General features: G+C 39.6%; 2 protein-coding genes across 4 annotated transcripts in view; both read right to left on the bottom strand.

The window, feature by feature from the left end:
- Positions 1-1440: 1440 nt before the first annotated feature.
- Positions 1441-12110, bottom strand: dhx32b (DEAH (Asp-Glu-Ala-His) box polypeptide 32b). Of its 3 annotated transcripts, XM_034681941.1 has the most exons (12): positions 11859-12110; positions 9697-9826; positions 9034-9227; positions 7807-8182; positions 7472-7708; positions 6881-6974; positions 6651-6800; positions 5646-5906; positions 4413-4553; positions 4070-4260; positions 2484-2674; positions 1441-2016 (listed from the first exon to the last, which is right to left on the bottom strand). In XM_034681941.1, the coding sequence occupies exons 2-12, from the start codon at positions 9763-9765 to the stop codon at positions 1842-1844; spliced, it is 2079 nt and encodes a 692-aa protein (XP_034537832.1). In that variant the 5' UTR covers positions 9766-9826; positions 11859-12110; the 3' UTR covers positions 1441-1841. The 3 variants fall into 3 exon arrangements, with proteins under 3 accessions (XP_034537832.1, XP_034537831.1, XP_034537833.1); XM_034681940.1 differs by lacking the exon at positions 11859-12110 and having other exon boundaries at positions 5646-5837; positions 9697-9978; XM_034681942.1 differs by lacking the exon at positions 9697-9826 and having other exon boundaries at positions 1449-2016; positions 5646-5837; positions 11859-12088.
- A 919-nt stretch (positions 12111-13029) lies between these two features.
- adam12 (ADAM metallopeptidase domain 12) overlaps positions 13030-25434 on the bottom strand; it is a 124560-nt gene continuing 112155 nt past the window's right edge. Inside the window, exons 21-23 of the mRNA XM_034681058.1 lie at positions 23189-23440; positions 16246-16421; positions 13030-14865 (exon numbers count right to left, since the gene is read on the bottom strand). Of these exons, the coding sequence (XP_034536949.1) occupies positions 14814-14865; positions 16246-16421; positions 23189-23440 (480 nt within the window). The 3' untranslated portion in view covers positions 13030-14813. The remainder of the gene's footprint in view (positions 14866-16245; positions 16422-23188; positions 23441-25434) is intronic.

Raw genomic sequence — 25434 nt, 5'->3', positions numbered from 1 at the left:
AAATAATATTTTGTAAAAGTTGTGTCACAACAGCTAAAAAAGGACTTCATGTATACATTTATACACTAATATAAGGAAAAGACAAATATAATCAAATTGACCCATTTTAAAGTTAAAAAAAAAAAAAAAAAAAATGTTTTAAAAGGTATTTTTTCGGTATGAAACTGTTTCTTCTTGGCTTAATTAGTGTTATCAACACTTAAAATAAAAATAGTTCATTTCACGTATTTGCAACCCCCCTGGAATGTTTATAATGCATATATACTGTTTGGGTCAATTTGATCCGGCAGTCAAAGTGGAGGCTGAAAGGGGTCAGAAGTGTCAAATTATGATTGTTTCTTTGGGATTGTGGGTAGAGGAATTTCTACTACTCTATAACCCAGGCCCTAATGTCAAAGTGGATGAAAGGCTAGTGGTATTCAGAGGTCGCTGCCCATGTAGGCAACATATGCCTTCCAAACTAGCTAAATACGGCACAACTAACTGGGCTTCACTTCATAACAAGAAAAATAATTCACAATGTAAAATAAAATAATTAAAAATCTAAGTAATGTAAAACTATTTTATTTATTTGTAGGTCTTTCCACTGTACATTAAAAAATTTTTAACAGGATTTTTTATGAAAAACAAGTGAGTTATCCTCATTGAACCATGATCTGTGAGAATTAAAGAACACCATTGCACTAAAGATTGATTGGAATGGTTGTAATGAAGTTAATAATGAGATATAAACAATATTTTATTTTATTTTTTGGTTTCTGACACTTTGGATAATTAAACATGCCCCGGGTCAAATTGACCCAGTCCTGAGAAACAAACATAACAGGAGGGTTAAAAAAGGGAAAACTTAAAAGGAAAAGGTTAGCGTCATATTAGCTTAGAAAATATCCCTAAAGTTCTTTTTGCATGCTGTCCTTCATGAAGGTGAAAATTAACTACATGAAAAGTAAACAAACCAGAGACCTTCATTATGTTAGGTGATGCTGTACCGTGTGTTTTCTGGCATTGGTCCTCGCAGTACTCTTCTGTTTGGTCACTGAATGATGTTTTTAATCCTGCGTTGTTGAACTGGGTCAGCCCACTGTCACTGAACTGTACCCATGGCAGATGGAGCTGCAGGCGGGGCACAGACTGCTCCTCATTAATCAGGCCGGACCCTCTGTGCTGTGGGTGACTGACTGCTGGACAGAGTCTGAGGGTAAGATGTGAAAATGAGAAGCAGAGGCCACGCAGTTATTAAAAAGCTTTTGTCTGTAGGGACTGTGAGACTAAATTTAAAACCCTCCAAGGAGAAGAAGAATTAAAAGTCAGTGACCAGACAGATGTTGTAAAAAATTAAGAAGAATACAATAAAAGGAGCACTTTCTGGACTGAGACATGTTTTTGGCACTCTTAGGGTCTGTTTACATGTTGTTATAAATCAAAAGAAACACTCAAAGGCACTTTTTGAAACAAGTACCATATTTATTGAGATGGCATTATTATCTAGAAATGGCATTTTTAAAGAAGGAGAATGTTTTTTTTGTTATTTAAACCACTTTTTTTGTTGAAAAGGAGGATCAAGAACAAACATCAGTAACCGTGCACTCAAAATCCACAAAGGAACAACAATCACTGATTTTCTGTAACACTCTAGTGCACTTTGTTCAAATATAAATACAAGGTATGAAGATGAAACTGAGGGCTGACCGGTGCTAAAAAAAAAGAGAATGAATCCTCTATGACATAAAATATTATCATCAGTAAAACACATATCCAGACAATGTGCCTGCACTAAAATATGGTGCATTAAGTCCTGCTGGTCAGTTCATCAGCACTACAGGGAGCAGTGGTTCAATCAGTCATTGTACGACACAGCGGTCATAGCTCTGGTCCTCCCGGGGTTCTTCTTTAGAGGTTGGTTGTTTCTCCTCGTGGTACTGAGCTGCTCCGTGACTCAGAATGTTTTGCAGGATGTCTTTGCTCTCACTAGGTGGCAGATTGTAGAAGAAATACTGAGGCGCCATCTCAATGAACCTAGCAGGGGAGAGGGGACGATGTGATTGGTTAAAAATGCAGAGGAATCAAATTTTCATTTACAAACTTGATTTAAATTGAGGTTGTTTTTGATTGACACCCTCAAGAAGATTTACAGTGTCTGCTGCTTCCCTGATTTAAACTGTAATGAATGGAATAACATAGTTTAGCATGTGGAACCTAAGAGAGCATGACAAAGTCCACAGGACTCTCTCTTCCTCCATTAATCTGCAGCTCCCACATTCCCAGGGATCTGTGCAACCCATAATCCCCTCTCCAAGCAGCTGATACTTGCAGACAGGATTATGATACCTCCCCTCACAACTGGGAGGGGAGGATGAATTGGGACTTTACATCTGGTCCACATGGGAGAGGGAATGTGTCTGTCTGATTATGTTTAAGCCCCATCAGTCCAGATGAAAAGACTGTGTATAGGCTGTTATGTAAATGAAAAGCAGGTGACTTACTGCCCCGGTGTTATGTGGGATACGGTGCGGAGGCAGTTGTCTTCAGAGAACGAGTGTTCATGGAACAGAACCCACTCTGGCAGGCCCAGTTTGGGAGTCTTGGCTCCGTATGCGGACAGAGGATTGATCTGTGCGACATGCTTGTGGGTCAGAATGAAGTAGTTCCCTGATCCATCCACATCCCGAGCCACCTGATGAAATTACAGCAGGACACAGTCAGCTGGGTCACACTTATAAGTTTCCTGAAATATTTTACAATAAATTATTTTCAAAATGGGGCAGATACACTTGAAGATGTTGAAAAACAAACAGATCAGCTGAAGCAGGAGTAGAAATACAAATGCTGGGACGATGAACTGCTTCTAGTGTGTCCAAACTTTTGACTGGTAATATAGGTGTCATTAAAATTCAGTATCAAGTATGAAAGTGTGACTCAAAGTAAAGGTAGAACACTGATCTTAAAGTTTCAGATAAAGAAATAGTCCCAAAGAACAGTGCCAGTCTATTAATGTAAACCAACCAACAATGTACGTCATAGTGTCAGCTGAAGTGAAAAGGCTGTAGAAAATCATTAATATTTGAAAGACTACAAATGTTGGTTAGATTGGAAATTATTTGAAAAGCTATTTAAAGTATTAAAGTCTGAAACTGTTGAAGGAGAAGTGGAACAAAAGACATTCCAGTTAATTTGTATAAACTTAAAATAAGGTCTATGTTACAAGTGTTGGCTGATGTGCAGGAAGAGAAAGTAGATGGAGAACATTGTGAATGAAGAGTGGAAGATGTATTAGTTAAAGATTATATGAATAATACTAAATATGTGTCGGCCTGTCACAGCCTGAGGGACGCACCATCCCATAATATTTGATTTTAGGTGAAGGTTTTATGAGCATACCGCATCAAGTGAGGACATTGAGATATGCTGAATGGGTGACACCATTGTTTATTAATGCGTATAAAATATGTAATGTATATAACATGTAATGAATATATATGTAATGTATGTGTATAAATCATATGTGCTTTGGCAACAACATGTCTTTGTTCATGCCAATAAAGCAAATTGAATTGAATTGATTAAAAGGTTGTATGGTGTTCAGGAGGTTCAACCCTGAGGAGGTTCATCCCTGAGAATCCAATACTAAAAACCCTAAGAGTGTGTGAAGTTGAAGTTGAAGAGTGAGTGGTAAAGCCAGTTTGAATGTTGCTTAAAGAGAAAGCAGTTATCATGACATTTTTGGGGTGGTAGAGCTAAAGAAAGTGTAGGTTTTATTATAAACAGTGCCAATACGAGCTGACGGTGTAAGCAGTGACAACAGTTTCAATGTCATTGAATGTGTAAGGTCTGAAACTAGTTGGAGAATAACAGTGAGTTTAAAATGTATTGTTTCTGTGCTCTAAAATGAAGAAAATCACAGTCATATTTCACATTACAAAAGCTGCTTTATGAGTGCTACTTTCAGTGCAATGGTCTACTTGTGCTTTTTCTAATCTGTAAACTCTGAAATATTTTAAGCCCCTGATCTAATAACTCCATTGTTTTCTGTGTTCAGCCCTTTAATAGAGTTTCTGGTATGTTTTCTGACCTGCATGAAAAAACCTGCCAGCAGAGCTCTCTTTATGTTGAGGGTGTTGCTGCGAGAACCAAAGGCAGGTACTGAGATGGGCAGCTCGATCCTCTTCAGAGTGTCAGTGAGCTCAGCGCGCAGAGCGTCGGCCGTCAGCAGAGAAGAGAGGTTCAGGAAGAAATCCTGACACCACTTCTCCACATCACAGTCTGACAGAGAGGATGATAGTTGAGGTCAGAGTCAGTGATGAAGACAGAGGATGGGAGAATTAACCAAACGCTGTGTTATATTAACTGAGCTCCATAGCATCTGTGTGTGTGCAAATCAGTTTGTTCATGTTAGTGATGCTGTCTGGACTCACGTGGATCCTGCTGGTACTGTTTAAAAGCTTTGTAAATGTTGATCAGGGTGAAGTGGTCTCCCTCTGGGTGCTGGAACTTCATGTGACACTGTGTCGCCTCTGGCTTCAGGTCCACAGAGGGAACCAGGAAGCAAGCTGGTGCTGAAAAACCCACAACAAAAGAACTGTTAAACAGGGGACACAGAGAAAATGTCTTCTCTGAGAGGACTCATATGAACAACTGAGATTGATGGACATGACAAAGATAAACCTTACATTGGAAATGACCAGAGCACTTAAATGCTAATGGATAAATATAGCTTTTCTTAATATCTTTAGGTTTCCTGTGTCTAGATCAGTCAAATCAGCCGTGCTTCTAATTATGTTTCAATATGCATAACTCTTTGCCTGCAGATAATCAAAATAGATGAGTCATGTTGCAGTTGTCAGGAGTTGAAAATGCACCATGTAAACATGTTTAATTCTCCTGTACAAACAGTTGTCTGAAAATGGGTCCTAGTGAAGTTTACCCATAGACTGTATAAAATATGGATGTAGTATCCGTGACGTCACCCTACTGATTCTGAGCGTTTTGAAGTCAATCGACGGCGGCAGCCATATTGGAAATGCAAAACTCAACCAGGCTGCATGTGGCGTAAAGGGGCGGAGTTTGAGCCTCTTAGCCAACAGCTATGTGTTCCCACCTGTCAGTCAAGTCAGTCATGTCCTTATTTGGGCAAAAACTCGTAATCTTAATATCTTCTGAACCGTTGCGTTAGAAAAAAATTCACCCCCGTACAGTGTGTGCTGATAGGGAAATTAGCTACGTAGGGGCAAGCAGTTTTTTGAACCAGGCTGTAAACATGTTTATTGATGCTGGGAAGATCGTCTTTTATGAATTGGTGTCTATGTGGTTTCCGGTGTTTCTGCAGCCAGCCTCAAGCGGATTCTCGATAAATTGCAGTTTATAACACATCCGCTTGGGCTTCATAGTTTGAGACCGGAGGTTGCCACTTGGGTTTACCTAGCTTTTGGAGCCTGCCTCAAGTGGACATTTGGGGAACTGCAGTTTTTGGCACTTCCCCTTTGGACTCATTTTTTAACACTGAAGTTTGCTGCTTGGTTTGTCACTTCATTATTCACTATTTTGTTGTGATTCATTCAATATAAACTTTCATTTCTTTGTTACTTATAACCATTTTATGTGAATATTAAATTCTAGAACGGTCCTGTGTTGAGTGTTTTGCATGTTACCTGTTAGCATGGCAGCAATGATGACCACCTCGCTGACACAGTCGAACTCACAGGAGGCGAGCAGAGTTTTGGCCATTTGTGGCTCAAGAGGGAGCTCGGACATGATGATGCCCATCTCAGAGAGGTTCCCATCGTTATCCAGAGCTGCCAGGTAGTCCAGCTCCTCCAAAGCCTGCATGAGGCCTTCAGGATCTATGGTAGAGGTTCGGATTATACCTTTGATGATGTTGTTGATGTTTCCAGTTATTTTTGTAACAAAGCCTTGGTTAAAATTGGAAGCAAAATGTGCAAACAAATCCATTACAAATCAAGTACATGTCTAAATAACTGTTGAGGGTTTTTAATAAATTATTAATTACAGTCAAATACACTTTGACGACACTGTTGAGGATTATTTCATGCTTTTTAAACCATAATCCAAAATGGTGACCCACTGGGACAATCCCCCCTTACAGTGTACTGGCACCCTGGTGGGCACGCTCTGAGTAAAAAGGCTGCAGAAGATTAGGATTTTATAATCCTCACCAACATCTGCCATGCATCACTATGCGAAATGAAGAGCCTCTCATGGCACAAATTAAAGAGATTTGATGTTCTCTTTCTGCAGCAAACATGTTTTCCAATGAACACAGCAGGGAAACAAAGAAACATGGACACTCCCACACGACAACATTATGGCTATACTCTGTTCAACTAATGGGAGACTCAGTGTGTGTGTGTGTGTGTGTGTGTGTGTGTGTGTGTTTTTTGTAAGTAGGGTTGAATAAATCCGGGGAAACAAAAGCACACGGAAGCAGGTCAGCTCTAAAAGGATGCTGTCGGAACAGGAGCTGTCAGTTCAGCTGAGGCACGGCTCACTACCCTCCAATAAAAAATCTTCTGTCTGTCTGAACACAACCGAGTGGACTGAATGAACCCCAAAACTCCTCTCATTACCACAGAGGACATGGCCATTAGAAACCGCCTGCCTGTTCTATTTGTTTCGTCACTTTATACAAGTCTCACCTTGTCTGTCGATGAAGTCACATTGACGCAGACCTGCAATCTCCATCCTCTTCAAGAAGAGCACAGTGGAAGTGATGTCAGACTCAACAATATGAGGGCGGATGTCTGCAGGAAGTTGTCTATCCTCTGGGTACAGACAGAAACACTTCCCTACAAGAGAGAGAGAGTCTTCGTTTTAAAGTCAGTACAGCAGGAGAATTGGGAAAATTGAGACTGGCTTCACTTCTCACCTGTTGGACCTGCCAGCTGTCTTCGACTCCTGGCTTGGCCTTTGCTGATTGGCTGAATGATGACTGAGTTTGTTCTGATCCTTGGGTTGTATATCTGCAACATCATCAGTTTTTCACCGTGATTACAGAGCTCAGTGTATTAACGACACATTGAACATTCCATACATTAACATTAGAGTTAGTTATTTTGATTGAGGAAAAAACACTATACACCCAGATCCTAAAGCATCACATTAATACAAACATAAAATAAAATAAAAGGTTGGAAGATTAGTTTTGTAACCAATTTAGGTGTAGTTCATTCAAACCAATGCTTTCCAATACATGAAAAGAACCAGATGTGGTTAAAAAGAACTTAAAATAATACTAATTTTAGCTTAAAAGAAGACTTAATAAAATGATGGTGAATAAAACAATACATAATGATGTTCTGATTAATACTGACGCTGCAATCAAAGCAACAATTCCTGGCCTACATCCTACGAAGATGCTAGAAATTAAGAGCCGATCACAAACAGGTTTCTAAATTTGCAGCTGTAAGATATTTAAATGGTGTTTATGTGTAACTACAACAAGGAGGAACTAACTTACATATCTTTTCTCAAGCCCTGCATCAATGACAAAGCTTATTGAGTTCACAGCCCAGAAGAAGTCCTCGTTGGGGCTGGATGTGAGGAACACTCGGCGGCTCCGATTTGTCTCCTCCTCCCCTTGGACTGGAAGGTTCCCAGGCTGGCCGGGGTGCACAGTGATGGGCTGGAGCTCGCCGAGGTCAGGGGGTACACTGTTCCCCTCATGACACAGGATGTCATGGGCCAGATTTATCTCCTGTAGGAAGAAAGAAAGGTAGGAGGTCAGATGTGATGCGAAACAATACGATATGCTACGATGCGTTTGTTCCATCAACCATGTAGTACTCTTTTTACCTGCTTCGTCACCAGAAACACGACCACATCTCCTCCCTCCCCGGAGCGGTGGATCTCCAGCACAAGACGCAGAGCGGCGCAGAAGTAGCCGTCACCGGTGCTACTGTACACCGCCTCTCCTGCTCCCAGGCTCTCCAGGCAGATCAGAGGCATCGCAGACCCGGTGAAGTGCTTCATCTGCTTGGGTCCAGGTTCGACTGATGTGAGGAGGACCACACGGAGCTCAGGCCTCTGCAGAGCAATGTCCTTCAGCAGACCCATGAGTACATCGGTGGCTACAGTCCTTTGGTGGGCCTGGTCTATAAGGATCACACCGTAGCGCTCGAGTAAAGGGTCGGACATGATTTCCCTTAGGAGCATGTCGTCTGTGCAATACCTGTGGTGGATAAAACAATGATGGTTTAAAAGAATTCCCCTCAGTCTGCTGTACATCTCCTCCTCTGCAGTCTCCTATCTTGAAAACATACAGGGGTACCTGAACGTCCCATCACGCTTCCCCTTAACCCAACAAACGCATTCACAACGCTCCTGCTAAAATTATAACACAAACATTCATATCAACATATATCTCATATGCCCTCACATTTCAAACTTGTCTATCTCACTGACCATCCAATGACAACAATTGTTGACATGCAGTTTTTAATGTTCTCAGTTAATCTTATACTCACTTCCTCATCATCTGACACCATATTTGTAATTTGTATATTTTTATTAAATAGAAAACCAGGGAGAAAAACAGCCTGCAGTAAATCATTGGATTCTCTAAGAAAGTGGAACAAGGGATCTATTCAGCACACTCAGCATGGCGCCTTAATGAAAAACACTTTGTCTGCATATCAGCCGTGTCCCTATTACAGTAATTTACTCTGATCATTAGTGTGAGGAGTGGATATCTGTGAACTAGCAGGCTGCCCGTTCATCTTATCTTCCTCCCCTCAATGTGCTAAGTTTTCTTTGTTCCCCTCCTGACTTATGAGGCACCCTCATGAGGGGGGGTGACATATGGGCAGACGGGGAGCCGGGCAGCTGTGGAGGAGCCCCCTGAAAGGAGCCCCCCATGAGCCTATTGTCCACTTTTCTCTAGAGAGTGGAAAAGGCGGGGTGATTTAGCATTGTGTGTCATGACTGTGCTTTATTAAAACCCCTGCAAGAGAAGGAGACACCAGGCAGAGAAACACTAACTTTAAACCCTGTTTGGGAGTCTGAAGAACTACTTTTTCATACCTGAGGACTGTGTCGTTAGCGCAGCAACTTTCCAAAGGGATGTTGTACCCGACCTCATGGCCAATGTTGACATCCATCTCATCAGCAACTCTTAATGCGAGATCTACTGCCTGCTGAGTGTGAATCTGGGTACAAACCACCATGCCGTGCTGGAATTGGACTGACAGGCAGAATTCAGCACACCACTGAGGAATCTGTTTCAATATAAGAGAAAGATAAGTCGTTTTACATCACAGAGGCTGAACGAGAGAGGGTTAAACGAACAAATGCAAAGTTTTCAGAGAATGACAACTCTTGAAACTATTGTGGAAATAATGCAGAAACAGTTTGACACCAATTTTCAGATTATGTACTAACAGAAGTGTTGGGTAGATCTTTAACCACACATTTTCTAACTTACTCAGACTGAAACGTTGTGAATTTCTGCTTAACTTCATTTTCCTCGATGCAAAAGATTTTCATTTGTAAACAAAAGTTCTCTGACCAAAAGCCTTAGGTTTTCTTGTAGAACTAGAAACCCCTCTGTCAATGAAACTACAGTCCACACAATTAGGTCTGAAGTAAGTCCTGAAAATAAGATTAAATGTGTTGTTGTTTACTCTACATGTTCACTATTTCACTCTGCAGTGCAATCCTTACTGTCAAATCCCGCTCAGTACTCACTTGTGAACTCCTGCCAGTTTCAGCAGTGCCACTGACGACAACAAACTGTCCTTTGGCCAAAGTGTCCATGAATTCACACTTGGCTTTCCACACAGGCAGCTCTTTCCTCTCTCTGAGCAATTTGTAAAACCTGGAGGAATACGGCAATCCATCAAACTGATTAAGCTCCAAAATGTCATCAAATTCTTTGTCTCCTTGAGCCAAAGCTTCTGTATCTGAGCAGCAGGCTGGTTTCCCCTCAAAAAAGTCTTCTTCAGTTAAGCTGGTAATGTCCTGCGCCATCTCCACAGAGCCCCCGGTCTGTCTGGTTTAAACTTCATTTACAGATCCACAAAAATGAAGTGTGCAAATCTCCAGCTCTCGGTAAACTGTTGGACAGCACACAGAGCGCCTTTGCAAGTGAAGCCAAATGAAAGGCTCGCTAGGCGGCCAGCCCAGTGTTGTCATGTGGCCACTAATCCCATAGAAGTGCAGTCATCAACAGATGACTCACACACGCTCTCACACACACACACACACACACACACACACACACACACACACACACACACACACACACACACACACACACACACACACACACACACACACACACACACACACACACACACACACACACACACACACACTGATGTGAAAACAGAGATAGATGTGCAGACACTCACAGGGGTCTGCTGTTTACAATGAGAACTGGCTCAAAAATTAAGGCCACAGGCTGTATGAAAGGGAAACTACATTTATTTAAACTAAGGTTAAATGAAGTGATTTGGGAATGATTAACTTCGAGGTTTTTAAAACAACTAATGTTTTTTAAAGCTAAAAACCAACTGTGGTTCCTGAAAATAAAGAGCTAATAAACTTTGAGGACAGCACAAAAATTGTGTTGTTTGTTGTTCAAGTGTAACTAAACCTGATTATGCCAACCTGAATACTTTGGATAACAGAATATTTCTTTTACAGAAGCCCTCAGAGACAGATTTGGATGCTGTTGATCCCATTGAAGTCTAATTTAAGTCATTTTATCTCCTGTTCATTTGACTAAACAACACAAAGGGAATATTTTTAAAATCATGTTTAATTGTCTAAATGACTTTTTAGGCAGATATATGATTTAAAAAAAACCCCATAAAAGGTGAATTTTTAAATTATGTCGTTAATCATCTTGCACAAATATACCATTTGTTATGTTTAAAAAGAATATTTTTCTTTGAGTTTAGTTCTTTTTTCTCAGTGCACTCTACACCAAGAAACATATTTTGTGTCATCAAACGATGTTCCAGTGCTGTCTATCTTTTGGGTACATTGTATTAAAAAAATGAGGTACTATTCAATGCTGTAATACCTCAGTAATTTCAGCTTGTAGTGTAAATCTGCTGCTGTTATCAGGTGTGAAGTCAGAACTGAGATGGATTCAGAGTCGAACTTTTGCAAGGCTTGCTTCAAAGCTAGCAAAAACTAACTACACATTTTGAATTTATTTTTTGTTTTTTTAATTAAATTTATTTCACTTTGTATTATATTTTCTTAGGGTTATTATGTTCTGTTAGTGAAGTATCCAAGTAGGCTTCCCTAATTAGACAAAAAGGCTCGAGTGCTGAAAAAAAACAAACATATAGGTAATACAATGGGACTTTTCACTCAGTGTATCACTCCGCCTCACACAGGTGCTCCAAATACGACCTAATTACCTAATTTACTGACTGCAAACATTGTTTGTTTTGCTCAATCAATCTTATACATTTCAGTCACTCAATATAATTTGTTTCAGACGTACAAATACATGCACCTGATTTAAAGTAGCTGCTCTGTGGTTAAAATAGTAACAAATGTGCAGAAGAATGTTTGGGTTATTTGGCAACAGTCCAGTTTAAATGAGGTGTGGAACAATAAGTTTGTGTAGCAGAAGAAACACAATCTGCTGTTAGTAATGACTTGTTATTTGCCGCTTGTATAACTATCTTATACAATTAGAAACAATGTTAATATTCAGTAGAACACCATGACCTAGACAGTGATACATTGCTTGATATTAAATAATAATAATAATAATAATAATAATAATAATAATAATAATAATAATATATTTTAATTATAGGCGCCTCCTGGACACTCAAGGTCACCTTACAACATACAAAACGTAAAAACAATACGTAAAAACTTACCAGAGAAACGTAGCATGTCAACTGGTCTAACCACCGTGGGAGGTTCCTTAATTGATCTGCATATTTTATGCCAAAATAATCTGAATTTTGCAGCGGCTGTACTAACAGACATTACAGTGCTCCAGTGTAAACATTTTCTTTAAACTTTACGGCGTGATAGCAGAAAAGCGTTTATTTCCCAACTATCAAACATTTTCATCATCTCACTTCTCCGCCCCCGACTCATTAGTGAGAAATCCGGGGCTTGTTTGGTAGGGCGCCCCCTAGTGGCTAAAACAGGTTCTGAGTAAACCAAAGCAAATTTTGGTAGTTTAAAAATACTTTTTTCCTTAATTACAGTGTACTGAGCAGAAATAAAGATAACAAAAAAAACCATTTGCTTTCAATTTTTTGAAAATGTCTAAAAGTTATTGGGTAGATAAACAAGTTAATCAATCAATGGATCAATAATTAATTGAATAAGGGTTTTACTTTTTAGTGTTATTTTCCAGTAATGCTCTGAAGTTAATGATTGTTTGGGCAACTTAACCCTGTAGTCTCAGGGGATACATAAAGTGAAGTAATGGGTCTTTGTAATAACCAGTGTTGTCCACCAGGTGGCAGCGTTGAATAACCTGTTCTGGCTTTTTCAACATCCGAGCAGATTTGATGGACACTTCAAAAAGTGAGTCGAGAGGAGTATTAAACTTATTATTCTGAACTTTTGAGACACTAATAAATGGTACAAATACCCAGTGATTAGATGACATGATGAGAAAATCACCCTGATTTAGTTTTTCCTAATTTTTTGTTTTAAGTTTTGTGAATTCATTACAAAATAAAGTACCATATGTTGCTGTTTGTTTGTCCACAGTAGTTTCATGATACAAGTTGTTTCCAATGAAAATACTTCAAATGATCAAAGTCTTTGTTTGGTGGCTTTGTTATGAGCTGAGTTGCATTTTGCAGATAGGGCTTTAGGCGCACTCTTGCTCTCAAAGGCCCAAAAACAACAACACATTTAATTATTCACATACATCAAATAGTATAAAATCTTTACCCTGATGAACTTTTACTGATCTTTTCAACAGTCTTTTGTGGTTTCAAACCATTTCTGCCATCTTTATCTTTGATTTTTGAAGTTTAACGAAAGAGAACTTCAAAGTATTAATAAAATAACAAACAACTTGTTATAAACACTCGTAAAGGAACCTTTATTTGACTCTTACGTCAACCCACCCCCCCTCCTCTCCCACCATGATAAAATGTTTTCTCTGAAAGTTTCAACCTAAGAGTTATAAATTTAAATTTGAACATGTTGTCATCACCAAGGTTGATTTAAAGGGGTTCACCCTCAGAGCAGTTCTTGCTGTGCTTGTAACAAAAAATAAAAGACAGAAATGGCGACTGACATACAATATTTACACTTTACAATGGCTTATAAACATGTCATAGTGATGGAAATAAACACAGTACATTTAGAATTTACAGATGGTATAAACATTTAACCACAAACTGACACAGCACTGACAATTATTTTCTGCTGGAGAGCAGTTACTCCAACTGTCTGACACATCTGAGCACCTCCAAAATACATTACACACTCTCATACCTAAATGCAACACAGGTTTGCAGGGTTTTAGTGACTTAAATCATTCTGCAGTTGTGAGAGGACAAGGGCTGCATAAGGGATACAACATAAAACAGACATGGAGAAAAAGAACTTGGAAGTTCATTTCTTAACAGTTGAATCCCTTTTGTATAACAGTAGGTCAACAACATTTAACAATCAAGGATTACTTAACTGAAAGTGCAACTCTGAATCTGATGCAAAATCCCAAGAAGATATAAATAACTTCAGAGTAAAACAATAAAAAAACAATCATACAAAATCCAAATGGAATGTAATGAAGGCAAAAAAACAAAGAAGACAGGACAGATACGGTAAAACATCTTGTTACACGCACAGTCGAGGGGGGAGCTTGGCAAAGCTCGCAGCGCTGAAGTCATTCTTCTTCTTGGCTCGCACACTCAAGGGCAAAGTGAGCATAATGTAGAACATACAAACACCAGTTATTGTTGAATTGTTTGGTGTTGGTGTAATTCTCTGGAACACAATCAGTCTGTCAATCAGTCTGTGGAGAGTCTGCAGCGTCTGCCAGTTATCAAGAGAGCGTGTTGAGAGTCCAACACATGCCTGGAGCCTCAGGGGCTGTGTGTGTGTCAGAGCCAGGCTGAAATATGTGATATTTTTCTGTTCTGCAAAAGTGAACTTATAAGGAAATAAAAGAGCCCAGCTGTAAGACTGTAAAGTGAGCTGTTCAGGTTAATCCCACAATATAGATGTACTAAGCCGCTTTGTTATGAGTCCAATGTGTTTAAACAATAACACAAAGATTTGATATCCACCGTGTAGAACCTTGGCAGCATGAATATAAATGATGTATTTGGTTTTGAATACATACTTTATACAAAATCTAGATAAACTTTCCTCTACAGCCCACAAGCTTCTCTGACAACTTGATGTGTTGTGCTCCTTTTCCCTTTTTTCATCACATTAATCCAAAACCAAACCTTTTTTGGTGCTTCAATAATTCAAGCAACGTCACTTGATATAAAAACATCTTATGCTTCAGCATTTCATTTGAGAAAAAAAGTATAAAAATTGCCCAAAATGCAAAAAACAAAACAAAGAAAGTCCAAAACAGAATGTTTCCTCCGTCTCACTCTGGATCAGAGTGCACTGTGCACAAATTGTCAAAATCAAAGTTAAATACTTAAATAGATAAATAGTCCATTGGTACCTGAGCCAGGACAACAAAGCACCTATGAGAGGCATAGCACCAAGGTGTGACATTAGCCCCTTCAGTTGAGACTCTGTCATACTTGTAGTTGTCCAAAATGTCAGAGTTACAGAGTCTCAGTTAATAGTGCAAATCAAAAAGTCTCCCTCTCCTCATCCATGACATCCAGAGTTCAGCAGTCCTTGTGAATCTTTGGTGGTCTGTAGGGCAACGCCGGCACAGGTCTGAAATATAAACAGAGCCATACTCATTACCAATTACACTACATTTTTGTACCACTTAAAGCCAGCACAAATCAGAACTGAATGCTGTTGTTGAAGAAGAGTATACAAATATATGTCCTCTATTTTGTGTGTCATTCACTAAGTTAGTCATGGAGTTCCACAAGGTTCACTTCTTGGACCATTTCTATTCAACTTATATCCTCGAAGTAATATTAGAACACAATCCAAAAATGTTTATTAATATGCAGATGATCTTCTATTATGTTTGTCAATAAAGCTAGTTGAAAGAATGCAGTTAACTGAACTTTGAAGAATGTCTTAAAGGGATAGTTCAGTTTTTTTAAAGAGGGATTGTATGAGGTAATTTTTAAAAGCAAGTGTTCATTACCCACAGGTTATTCTGGTCAGTTCAGCCCCTGTGTTGAGAAATTGGCTGGAGACCTGCATGGACCTCCTTCTGCCATCAGACTTCTGAATGCTAATAGCAGTTTTTAACAGTTTTTTTTATAGATTGTCCTTGTGAAATTGTGAAGTTGTGTCTTTTTTAAGTTTTTAAATATTTATTCCTGGATACTGTGTTTTAAAAATAAAGTTATTTTAACATTATCTTACTCTTTATGACAAGCCCCATCTTGCACTGCTGTTGTCACTGACATGTTGACTGTTGAGTGTTGTTTGTCTCCTGTTAGTGTTTGTGTTGTTTATCGACAAGCTGGTGAACTGCAAACCAAATTGCCCTCTGGGATCAATAAAGTTCCAACAACTTTGCCACAGGATGTAGCATATTTTAAGATGCTCTAACACAAACACTAATGTTGGTATGTGCTTGACTTTTGTCTCATACACGAAAAGTTACAATGAATATTTTGATACAAGTTTGAGCTAATTTTAAGCAACAAATTTTCCGGCTGACACAGTAGTGGCCAACAGCTAACAGTGTGTTGTGACCAGGATATTTCATAATCCCACACCAATCTGTTATATAGAACAAATTACAAAGACTGGCTTTTTTCACCCTTGTAATATATAAAAAAAATCAACATATCCTGCCTGGAAAATACATACATTTAACTGATTAATTAAACTATTAACTCTTTTGCAGCATTTAAGATTTTTTTTCCAAGAGGAAAGAAAAGATTCTCAGTTAGAAGAGAAAGAAAGTTACCCTTAAGCTTGTGATAATGATTGATAAAGGCTTTAACAGTAAAACAACTTAAAATACAAAAGAAAACAAGTGTTCTTCATCTCTAGTTGCCAAACATTGTGAAAGCATTCTGACAGCTCTTTTTCCAGGGTTCAGGTCATATCAAGACTGTGTAAAACCAACGATACAATGAAAAGGCCTTAGAAGACATGTGACTCCTGTCGTGGTGTACTGACCGGCTGGGTAAAGGGATGCTGGGTGGGGGCCTGGGCACTGTGGGGATCGGTATCGGTAGGGGTCCATTTCCGGAGAAGTGGACTCCTGCTGCTGAGGCACGGTGACCCAGCCGAGAGCTCCTCCCCAGAGGGTCTGCAGGAAGGGGTTTCTGGGGTGGACTGGGTTTTTCAAAGTCCTGAAGAAGAAGAAGAAGAAGAAGAAGAAGAAGAAGAAGAAGAAGAAGAAGAAGAAGAAGAAGAAGAAGAAGAAGAAAACAGTTAGTACTTCATATGTGCTCATTGTAATATATTCATATAAAGGCTAAGGGTATATTTTATTTTATCCAGTCAAAAGTCCTGTAATTTAATTTCCTTAGATCAGATTTATATATTTTGATTTTCCTTTATTCGATTACTCCATTAAGCATGTAATAGAGCATAATTGAAGTGTCCTATTTGCTACTTACAATTAATCTTAGGCAGCAAACTTGATTTTCCAAACACCACACAGGGCATTACTCTTATCCTGACACACTGTGCACAGAAACCTAAATTATCCAGCTCCTTCTACACCCCTTTAAATATGCATCAGCAGTTTAGCAGCTATTTGAAGACAAATGTGGACACGTATCACTAGAGGGCACTGTGTTATCAGTTTCTCCTCTGAATTCCCACAGCCAACATGAGATGAATCCCAAACCTCCTCCTCCTCCTCATCAGTGTCTCCACCACCTCTGTGGCAGAGCTGTGTGTGTGTGTGTGTGTGTGTGTGTGTGTGTGTGTGTGTGTGTGTGTGTGTGTGTGTGTGTGTGTAGAAGGTTATCTGAATGAGGTGCCATCATGTGTTACTAATCTACAGCGCAGAGGAGGCAAGCAGTGATAAACATCTGCTACCAGCAGCAGAGGAACCATCAAACACACACACTTCTACATCATCAAACTGCACCTCCATCGCCCCCCACACACACACACGCATGCTGAAAAGAGGAAAAAGTGGACAAACTTCAAGTAACACATTCTTCCATCTCATGCATGGATGAGGCTTAGTGAGCGAAAATCATGACGTGACTGAGTTTGTCACTTCAACATACAGAATTACTGTTACACTCAGTGCTGCGGGACCCAGGAGATTTATATGAATCACAGTTTTGGCTACAACAAGAGGTCTTATGGCTCAACATTATTGAAGCTCTCAAAGAGGGAAAGGGGGCAAATTCCTGCAGCCTGATTCAACATTCTGTTGAAAAGATGCTATAATAGATACAGTACACTCAATAATCATATAGGGTAGAAGTCCTCAGCTCTTTAGGTCAGGGTTGAAAATGTTTGCCAGTGTAGCAGTGGATGTTAGTTTCTTGCTGTTTAGAATAAGCAAACTAAATACTGGAAGTGACTCATAACAGAGGATTAAGAAAACCAACTTTGGATTCCCGAAATTCTTCCACTTCATTCTTTTCCACTTAGAAGAGACGTTACAAAACAACAAAACTCAACTATTATTAGTTACAACTGTGATTTTATTGTTTCCTTCCTGTTCATTTAACTCCACATAGTCTGTGTAGGTGTTCCTCCTCTGATCTTGCATTAGTAAGTGTCAGACCCTGGAGATCATTGGCAGATTGACTACCAGCTCTTCAGGTGATAGCCTGTGTCAAAGGTCTATCCCAGCGGTGTCAAACATATGGCCCGCGGGCCAAAACCGGCCAGCCAGAGGTTCCAATACGGCCCACGAGATGACTCTGAAGAGTGACAAAATTACAGAGAAGACATTAACTGCAATTTTTCGATAAAAGTAACTACTATTTCAAATTTGTCCTCTGGGGGTCGCATAAAAACATAGTGCTGACGGAGCGCACCTGAACGGCGCTTTTTTTCTCAAAGTGAGAAAAAAGATGACTTGCTGTTTGCATAATTCGGTTGAGATTCATAAAGACTTTTTAGAGCACCATAAGGTGATCCACTAACTACTAGCTCTAGCACTACACCCCTACATACAACACTGTCCAGCAAGCAAACTGTTCATGCTCAAGCAGGGGGGTCCAGAATAGTCAACTTTACCTTCTTCATTATTATAATCTCTGTTCTTTTGCTGTTAACATTACACTCTGTGTCAGGTGAATGGGTAACCTGTGTGTTTGGTGCGTTCGCAGCAGGTTTCAGGGTTTAAAGAGTAAAATATTCTTCCCACATTGAGACTCATCATGGCAAAAAATACAACAGCTGTTTCTGTAGAAAGATAGTTCATTAAATGTGAACATTTTCAGAATGTACATTTGTACTTTTTTGCACTGAAACAAAGAGAAAAATGTAGAGTTATCATTATTTATAGATTATTATATTATGATTTTACTGGTCTGGCCCAGTTCAGATCATCTTGGGCTGTATGTGGCCCCTGAACTGAAATGAGTTTGACGCCCCTGGTCTATCCCATTTGACAACAGTGTCTTGATTTGGGGAATCAAATGAATGCAATAAAATGTACTTGATGATCTTGACTTTTACTTGTATCATCCTAATAAATGCTTCACTGCTACACCAGTGTGATCTGAAACCATGACTTAGAGGTAGGAGACAGCTTCTAAGTGTTCATCCACAGGTCTGAAGAGATTTCCAAGATGTGCTCTGCTGGCTTTTGTGATGTGGTTTCCTGCTATCATCAGTCTGACCTGTATGCTTTAGCTCTTATGTGGTGGCTTAAAGTAGTATAACTTTTGACTTGTGGACTGAGCTGTCCAGGAGTTTTTTCTTAATGAAATGTGCCATTTAAAAGCACAGTGGTGTCATTTTACAACACGATGGCAGTAGGAAGCAGGAAGACTCTACGGTTAACTACGGTGTGCTCAAAGGGATAAAATACCATGCAATATAAAAAATATGCGTTAACTTTCAGACCTTACAATTGACACCTTAACTCTGACAGCCTTTACACATTTCTGTAAATTAATCTTTTTTTCTCGTCTCTTTTTCTTTTCCAACTCTCTGTAGCTGCTGAGGGCTTGAGGGAAATAGGCATTTTTTTTAAAGGTAGCAGCAGGAACAGTCTTTGCAGTCTTATTATCTGAGGGTGGCGAGGGTGACGGCTCAGGTTTAGGTTTACTTTCTTCATTAATTATAACAGTTAGAGGAGCTTTTAAAATAAGGTACCGATCCATCTCAGCAGCAAGTAGCAGTTCATGTGGCGGCATTGCAGGTGCAGCTCTACCTCTCTGCTACCTACCACTCTGCTCTCTCTCTCTCTCTCTTTCTCTCTCTGTAACAACCGCATAGTGTGAACTATAAAATAAAAAGACTTGCAGCAAAATCATGGCTGAATGTAGGATTAGGATATAGGCCTTTCATGTTGTTTGGCCAGCAATAGAAGGGGCATAACATACTCCATGCCATACAATATTCTTTAAGTCATTGAAGTATCTTCCAAACTATGAAAGAAATGCTTCTACAAACTCAAACTGCACAAATCTCTCAGCATACAACAGCCTAAAACTCCTCAGCAGCAGTTCAGAACACAACATGCCTTACAGAGGTCAAATGTTGATTTGCTTTAATCAAACTGAGCTCTGCTAACATCACAGCAGGTCAGTCTTACTCTGAATCTGTGACACAGTGAGAACAGTGTGTTTAATCTGAACTTGTCTCTGTTAGTTTCAGTTCAGTTTCTGAGTATTTCATAAGTAGGGTGACACTCATTGTGGTTTTAAGTACAACTTAATTCCTTTTAAACTCCTACATGTTTAAGTTATGGGCATTATAGCTCAAGGGGAGAATAACTCCTTGAGAAACAGAAAATGAGGACATTTTTCAAGGGAGTGCACCAAGGAAAACAAAGACGTAAACGGACAGATGCATCCACTCACATGCAAGAATAATCCAGGACCCATGTGCATTCTAATGCCGCTCTTGGCAGCAAACCCCACACTGTAACTGGAGTCTTGGTGGTGTTCACATGTCTTAATTCAAAATGAAGGATTGCATCGTCCTCAGCGGCTCGAAAAAGATCTATGAGCCTCCAGCTTACTGGCACCTTACGAAACCCACCAGAGGGATTGAAATGTACGTGGTCGCCTTGCCAAAAAGACAAAGCTATTCTACTCTATCCTCCAAATTCTTGAAAAGATGACATTTTGGAAAAGCAAGTTTTTACTCCCCAGCAGTTTGATACTGCCGTGTGCCTGAACACAGTCTGAGCTCATTTGCTTCACATTTATTGAACTCAACAGGTATCTCATATGTGTTTTTCTACCAATAGAACAAGATTATAACAAGCAGGTCGGTTATCTCAGCTCCCTCACTATCTCTCTTTTATGTATTGTCTCATTGTATTAAATGCAGGGCTTTATTCCCTTGGAAACACCTTAACATTAATGCAGTTCAGTCCACAATGCAGGCAAGAGAAAAAGTCTTTCAAAACGAGACGTATTGGCTCAGACAGCAGGGAGGTTGTGTCAAGTATTACAATAAGCTTGTAATACACTTTGTATTTAAGGATTGATGTCCCGTACGTCCTTGCTGGCCTCTTATTAAATCCCAGCAGAATCCTCTATGCTATTTCTGACCTGCAGCCTGTGTGCCGTCTTTGTTCGCTCCATCTGTCTCATTAAAGTGATATGAGCTAGTAGATATTAGCAGGTAGGAGGGTTTCATTGTTTTGGCAGGCCAGTGAGAAGCCTTTTAATAAAGCAAACCACAGCATTTCAGCTTAAGTGCGTTTCTTTTTGGCACATGATCACATCAATTGAAGGTGATGTGTTGTAATACTGGACATGTTGGCAGTTGTTTTAGAGGTACAAAAAAATATTCAGGACTTTTATTGATTTAAAGTGGATATGCATCAATGTCAAATCTCTCTATTGAAAGAAAAGTGCTGCATTTCTGGAAGAAGAACTGAAGCATTTTTGTTTTAGGTTATGAAAGATAAACCTGTTCTGACATACAGCTGTATAAAATGTTGATTAAAAACAGAATTTGATGGTTTGCAAATAATTTAAACCCTATATTTAATCCAGAGTGCGAATTAAAAAAAAACACATTTTACATTTGATGCCAACAACACATTTCAAAAAGTTGGGACAGGGAGTACAAAACACTGAAAAAGTTTCTTAACTAATTGGGTTAATTTGCAACAGGTTAGTAACATGACTGAGTATAAATAGAGCATTCCAGACGCTGTCTCTAAAATGAGGGACTGTCAGAGGTGAACTCTGTGAGAGACTGTGCGAGTCAATAGTTAAACAGCTTCAGAATCATTCACTGCACGGACTTAAAATCACTTCCTGCTTGTTTGTTGCTGCATCCACAAATGCAGGTCAAAACTTTACCTCCCAAAGAGGAAACCATATATCAACATGATCCAGAAACACTGCTGCAAATCAAAATTTGACATCCTTTTTGAAAATAATGGATGCTGCATCTTCTGCTCTAAAGAGAGGATGGACCCCGGGCCTATTATCAGTGCACACTTCAAAAACCAGCATCCAAGATGGTATATGGATGCATAAGAGCCAAAGGCATGAGTAGCTTGCACATCTGGGAAGGCACCATTTATGCTGAACAATATATACAAGTAATGGAGCTTGCCTTAACAACTTTACATACTGAATGGCAGTCTAAGTGGTCAGAGCCGCTCCAGAGGGTGACAAGATAAATATGAGGAGTTTGACACGATCGATGGAAGGTTAGAGCCTAACTCTGAGGACAAAACTGTAACTTTTCTCTTTTCTCTTTTCTGAACAATTTAACATCTTCGTGCCTTGAATGCCTTTTTCTTTTAATGAAAAGCACAAGAGGAGATAAAGAGGAAAATCTCTCTTTGGTGGAGCTTCTTACAACTTACAGACATCTGAAACACATTACAAGGCCCTGAATGGACTTGTTTTTTTGTGAAGCCTCTTGAGCCAGAAATGTTGGGAAATTGTGCTCTATACTGTAAGCATACTTTCATGTAAAATAACACCTCATAATCAATAAGGTGGAGTAAAAAACACACGCAATGTATAGGAACCTACTATGATGTACCTAAATACAGTTCTTGATTAAAAGTACTCGGTTACATTTCAGCATTGCTGCTGCACGCCTGAATTATTAACCTTGAAGGTATGACAAACTGGATTTCTGCGCACCTCCCTCTGAATCCTTCATGCTCTGTTGTACATCTGGGATTATGGAATGTTCTTAATCCACCAGAGAGAAAGTATCACATCACAAAGTTGAAGTCTCCTTTCTTTTTTGAATGTCACACGTCCTGGACTCTCCCATGCACCATAAGCTGGAGTGTCAACATCCAACGACACTGTCCTTACTGCCCTTGCTCGGAACGGCACCAGAATTTGGATGTAGCACTGAATCTAAAGGACAGATGGATTTACCATCTCTACTGCATCCGATACTGCTAGCTCAGCAGAAAGGAGAGCCTAACTCAGGATCACAGGGAGGGAAAATGCATTGAATGTTACTGTCGATATGTGGGCTAGCAAGCTGTGCAAAAATACAGAGTTTTGAGATCCAACCTTTAAAAAGAGTCCTATGGGGATGTAGGACCTTAATTACACCAAGGTTTCACTACCATCCATTAAGACTCTGACTAAAAAGGCCAAAGTAAACATTCACTGTGACCTGTTTTAAGAGAGTTTCAAGTCTGAGCAGGTTTATTTTCATACTTGATTGAAATGAAGTAAAAATAATGGCTGCCTCAAATACACCCATGTAAAGATCTATGATGTGTTTTATAAAATGGTGAGGAGTAATGTACAGTAAAATATACACAACATGAATTTAATGGGCTATGCAATATATATGGTCCATTAAAGCTCCTATTTTAAAACACAATGAATTACAATGAAGGCAGAGCTATAAACTCTCTGGGGTTTATGTACTCTTTAGTTCAAATGCTGCTGAGATCTAAACAAGTCACACTGCTGCAAAGTTTGTGCATAACATAAAACATCAACCAACGTTTCTGCAAACACACCTGGTCTCCTCTGTATGACGGCTTCTGGCGTGGCAGACTGAGAAAAGGCTGCACTCGAGGCGGTGAGAGGGTCCTGTGTACCGGCAGCACCCTGTGGTGGGCTGGGAGAGGAGGCAGGGTGGGCTGGCCCACGCTCAGAGACACAGGCATGGGGTGGCTGATGTGCAGGGGCTGGTAGAGCGGCAGGCGGCGCAGGCTGTGAGAGTGGAAGTTGTGTGGAGGGAGGAGAGGCTCCGAGCTCAGGAGGGATGGCTGAGAAGAGGGTGAGAGGAAGTTATTTCTGTGGTATCTGTTAGTTTGTCTCAGTAGACATTTTTACTTTTAATAGCAGAAAAACACAAAAATTACCAACAATATTAATAACCTGTTTCATATAATTGTCTCAGAAAACAAGGCCAAAGTTATCTCGGAATCATTCCATGATCCTGAAACAGGAGGAGCTACATGGAGCTTTCATCCATGTATTTTTTACACCTCTGTTTTTTCTATTGTGAACAATCACAGTGTCTATTTTGAAAAAGAGGCCATTCACATCTGACTTCCTTACACTTTTTCCTCTTCAACTTTACTTTCCTTCATAATGTTTTCCCTCAGCGGCAACATCCAGCCTTGAGAATTGAAGCCAATGCAGAAGTGTTAAAAACAGCAGTTCATCATGTGTCTGCTTGAGTCTTGCTCTAGAAGTACCGGAAACCACATACACACAAATTTAAAAAATAGCCATCTAACAGATTTTGTTGACCAAATAAAATAATCTCTGCTTTATTTTTGTTCATGGAGAGAAAGTTCACTTCCATCCAAGATCGAATATCATTGAGGCAGTCTAGTAAGACCTGGACAGAGGTTTGCTCATTTGTTTTTAAAGGCAGATAGACTTGTACGTCATCAGCAAAGCAATGAAATGTGACATTGTGCTTTCTAAATATGGATCCCAATGGTAACATATATATCGAAAAAGAGGAGGGGGCCCAAAATAGAACCCTGAGGCACCCCACAGCTCAGGGGGGAAGTGGCTGAAGAATACTGGCCGAGCTGGACAGAGAAGCTCCTGTCTGAGAGATAAGACTGAAACCACTTAAGAACAGTACCCTTAATGCCCACACAGCTGTCTAAGCGAGACAGGAGGATTTTGTGATCCACCGTATCAAAGGCAGCTGTCAGGTCCAGAAGGACCAGGACCACAGAGTTATCAGAGTCAACTATTAAAAGAAGGTCATTTAAAATTCTTAAAAGTGCCGTTTCTGTGCTGTGGCGTGACTTAAAACCAGACTGGAACATCTCAGAAATGCCATTTAAATCAATAAAAGACTGAAGCTGTTCATTTCCCCCCCCTAAAGCTCCTCTGAGGAGTTTTTAACTGGTTGTGAACAGAGTAAAACTCAAAATGAAAACTGCTTAAAACCTACAAAAGCAAACAAGACCACCAGCGACAAGCTTGAAATTTGAAAAATAATATTTCGTAATTTTTTATGCTTATTTCATGTTACTTTATTTTTGATAACGGATCTGTTTCAACAGCAAACATTCACAATAAGTGACACATTTCACTGTTAAAAGAAAACAGGATGAGATTTGTCATCAGGAATTACTATCTTGTGATGAATACGACAAGATCAGTGAAGTTTTGTGATGGATGTCTTTACCCACAGGGAACGTCAAAACTGCCACCCAAAAAAGTTCCTTACATCAGTTTTACATTTACTCACAGTCAGGGCTGAAATAATAAGACACTGATCAAATCTGTGAACTTTAACTTGTGATTCTTACTTATTTGTCTTACAGCAAGAAAGATGTCACAGATGTGTTGATTCAAGCTTTTCAAATTCGATGAATCCTCTTTTAAACATGTGTCTCACTACAGGAATGTGCCTCTCTGCAGATGTAAGCAGACAGTTCCTGTGTGAAGTGTGACAACAAGACAACACCAGTATTTTTTTGAGGTAAGACAAAGCTGTGAGTGGCATTGAACATAGGAGGATTGAGCCAATTATTTTTACATCATCCTGCTACTACTTCTGGCGTTCCCTTTCTGCACTTTGGATAATTTAGGATGTAACCAAAGCTTGTTTTTTCAAACTGTGGGTTAGGGTTAGTGTGGTCTTTTTCCCTTCCCCAGAATGTTTTCTTAATGTCTCAGCTCTGGTCCAGAACAGTGAAGATGTAAACTTAAGACAATTTTTCAAGCACCACATGCAGCATTTCTCAGCTTTTTTTTTTTTAATACTTACATTAGATTAATAAAACAA

This window comes from Notolabrus celidotus, chromosome 4 (assembly GCF_009762535.1).
Source record: "Notolabrus celidotus isolate fNotCel1 chromosome 4, fNotCel1.pri, whole genome shotgun sequence".
NCBI classification, from domain to species: Eukaryota; Metazoa; Chordata; class Actinopteri; order Labriformes; family Labridae; genus Notolabrus; species Notolabrus celidotus.
This window is presented reverse-complemented; position numbering and strand designations above follow the sequence as displayed.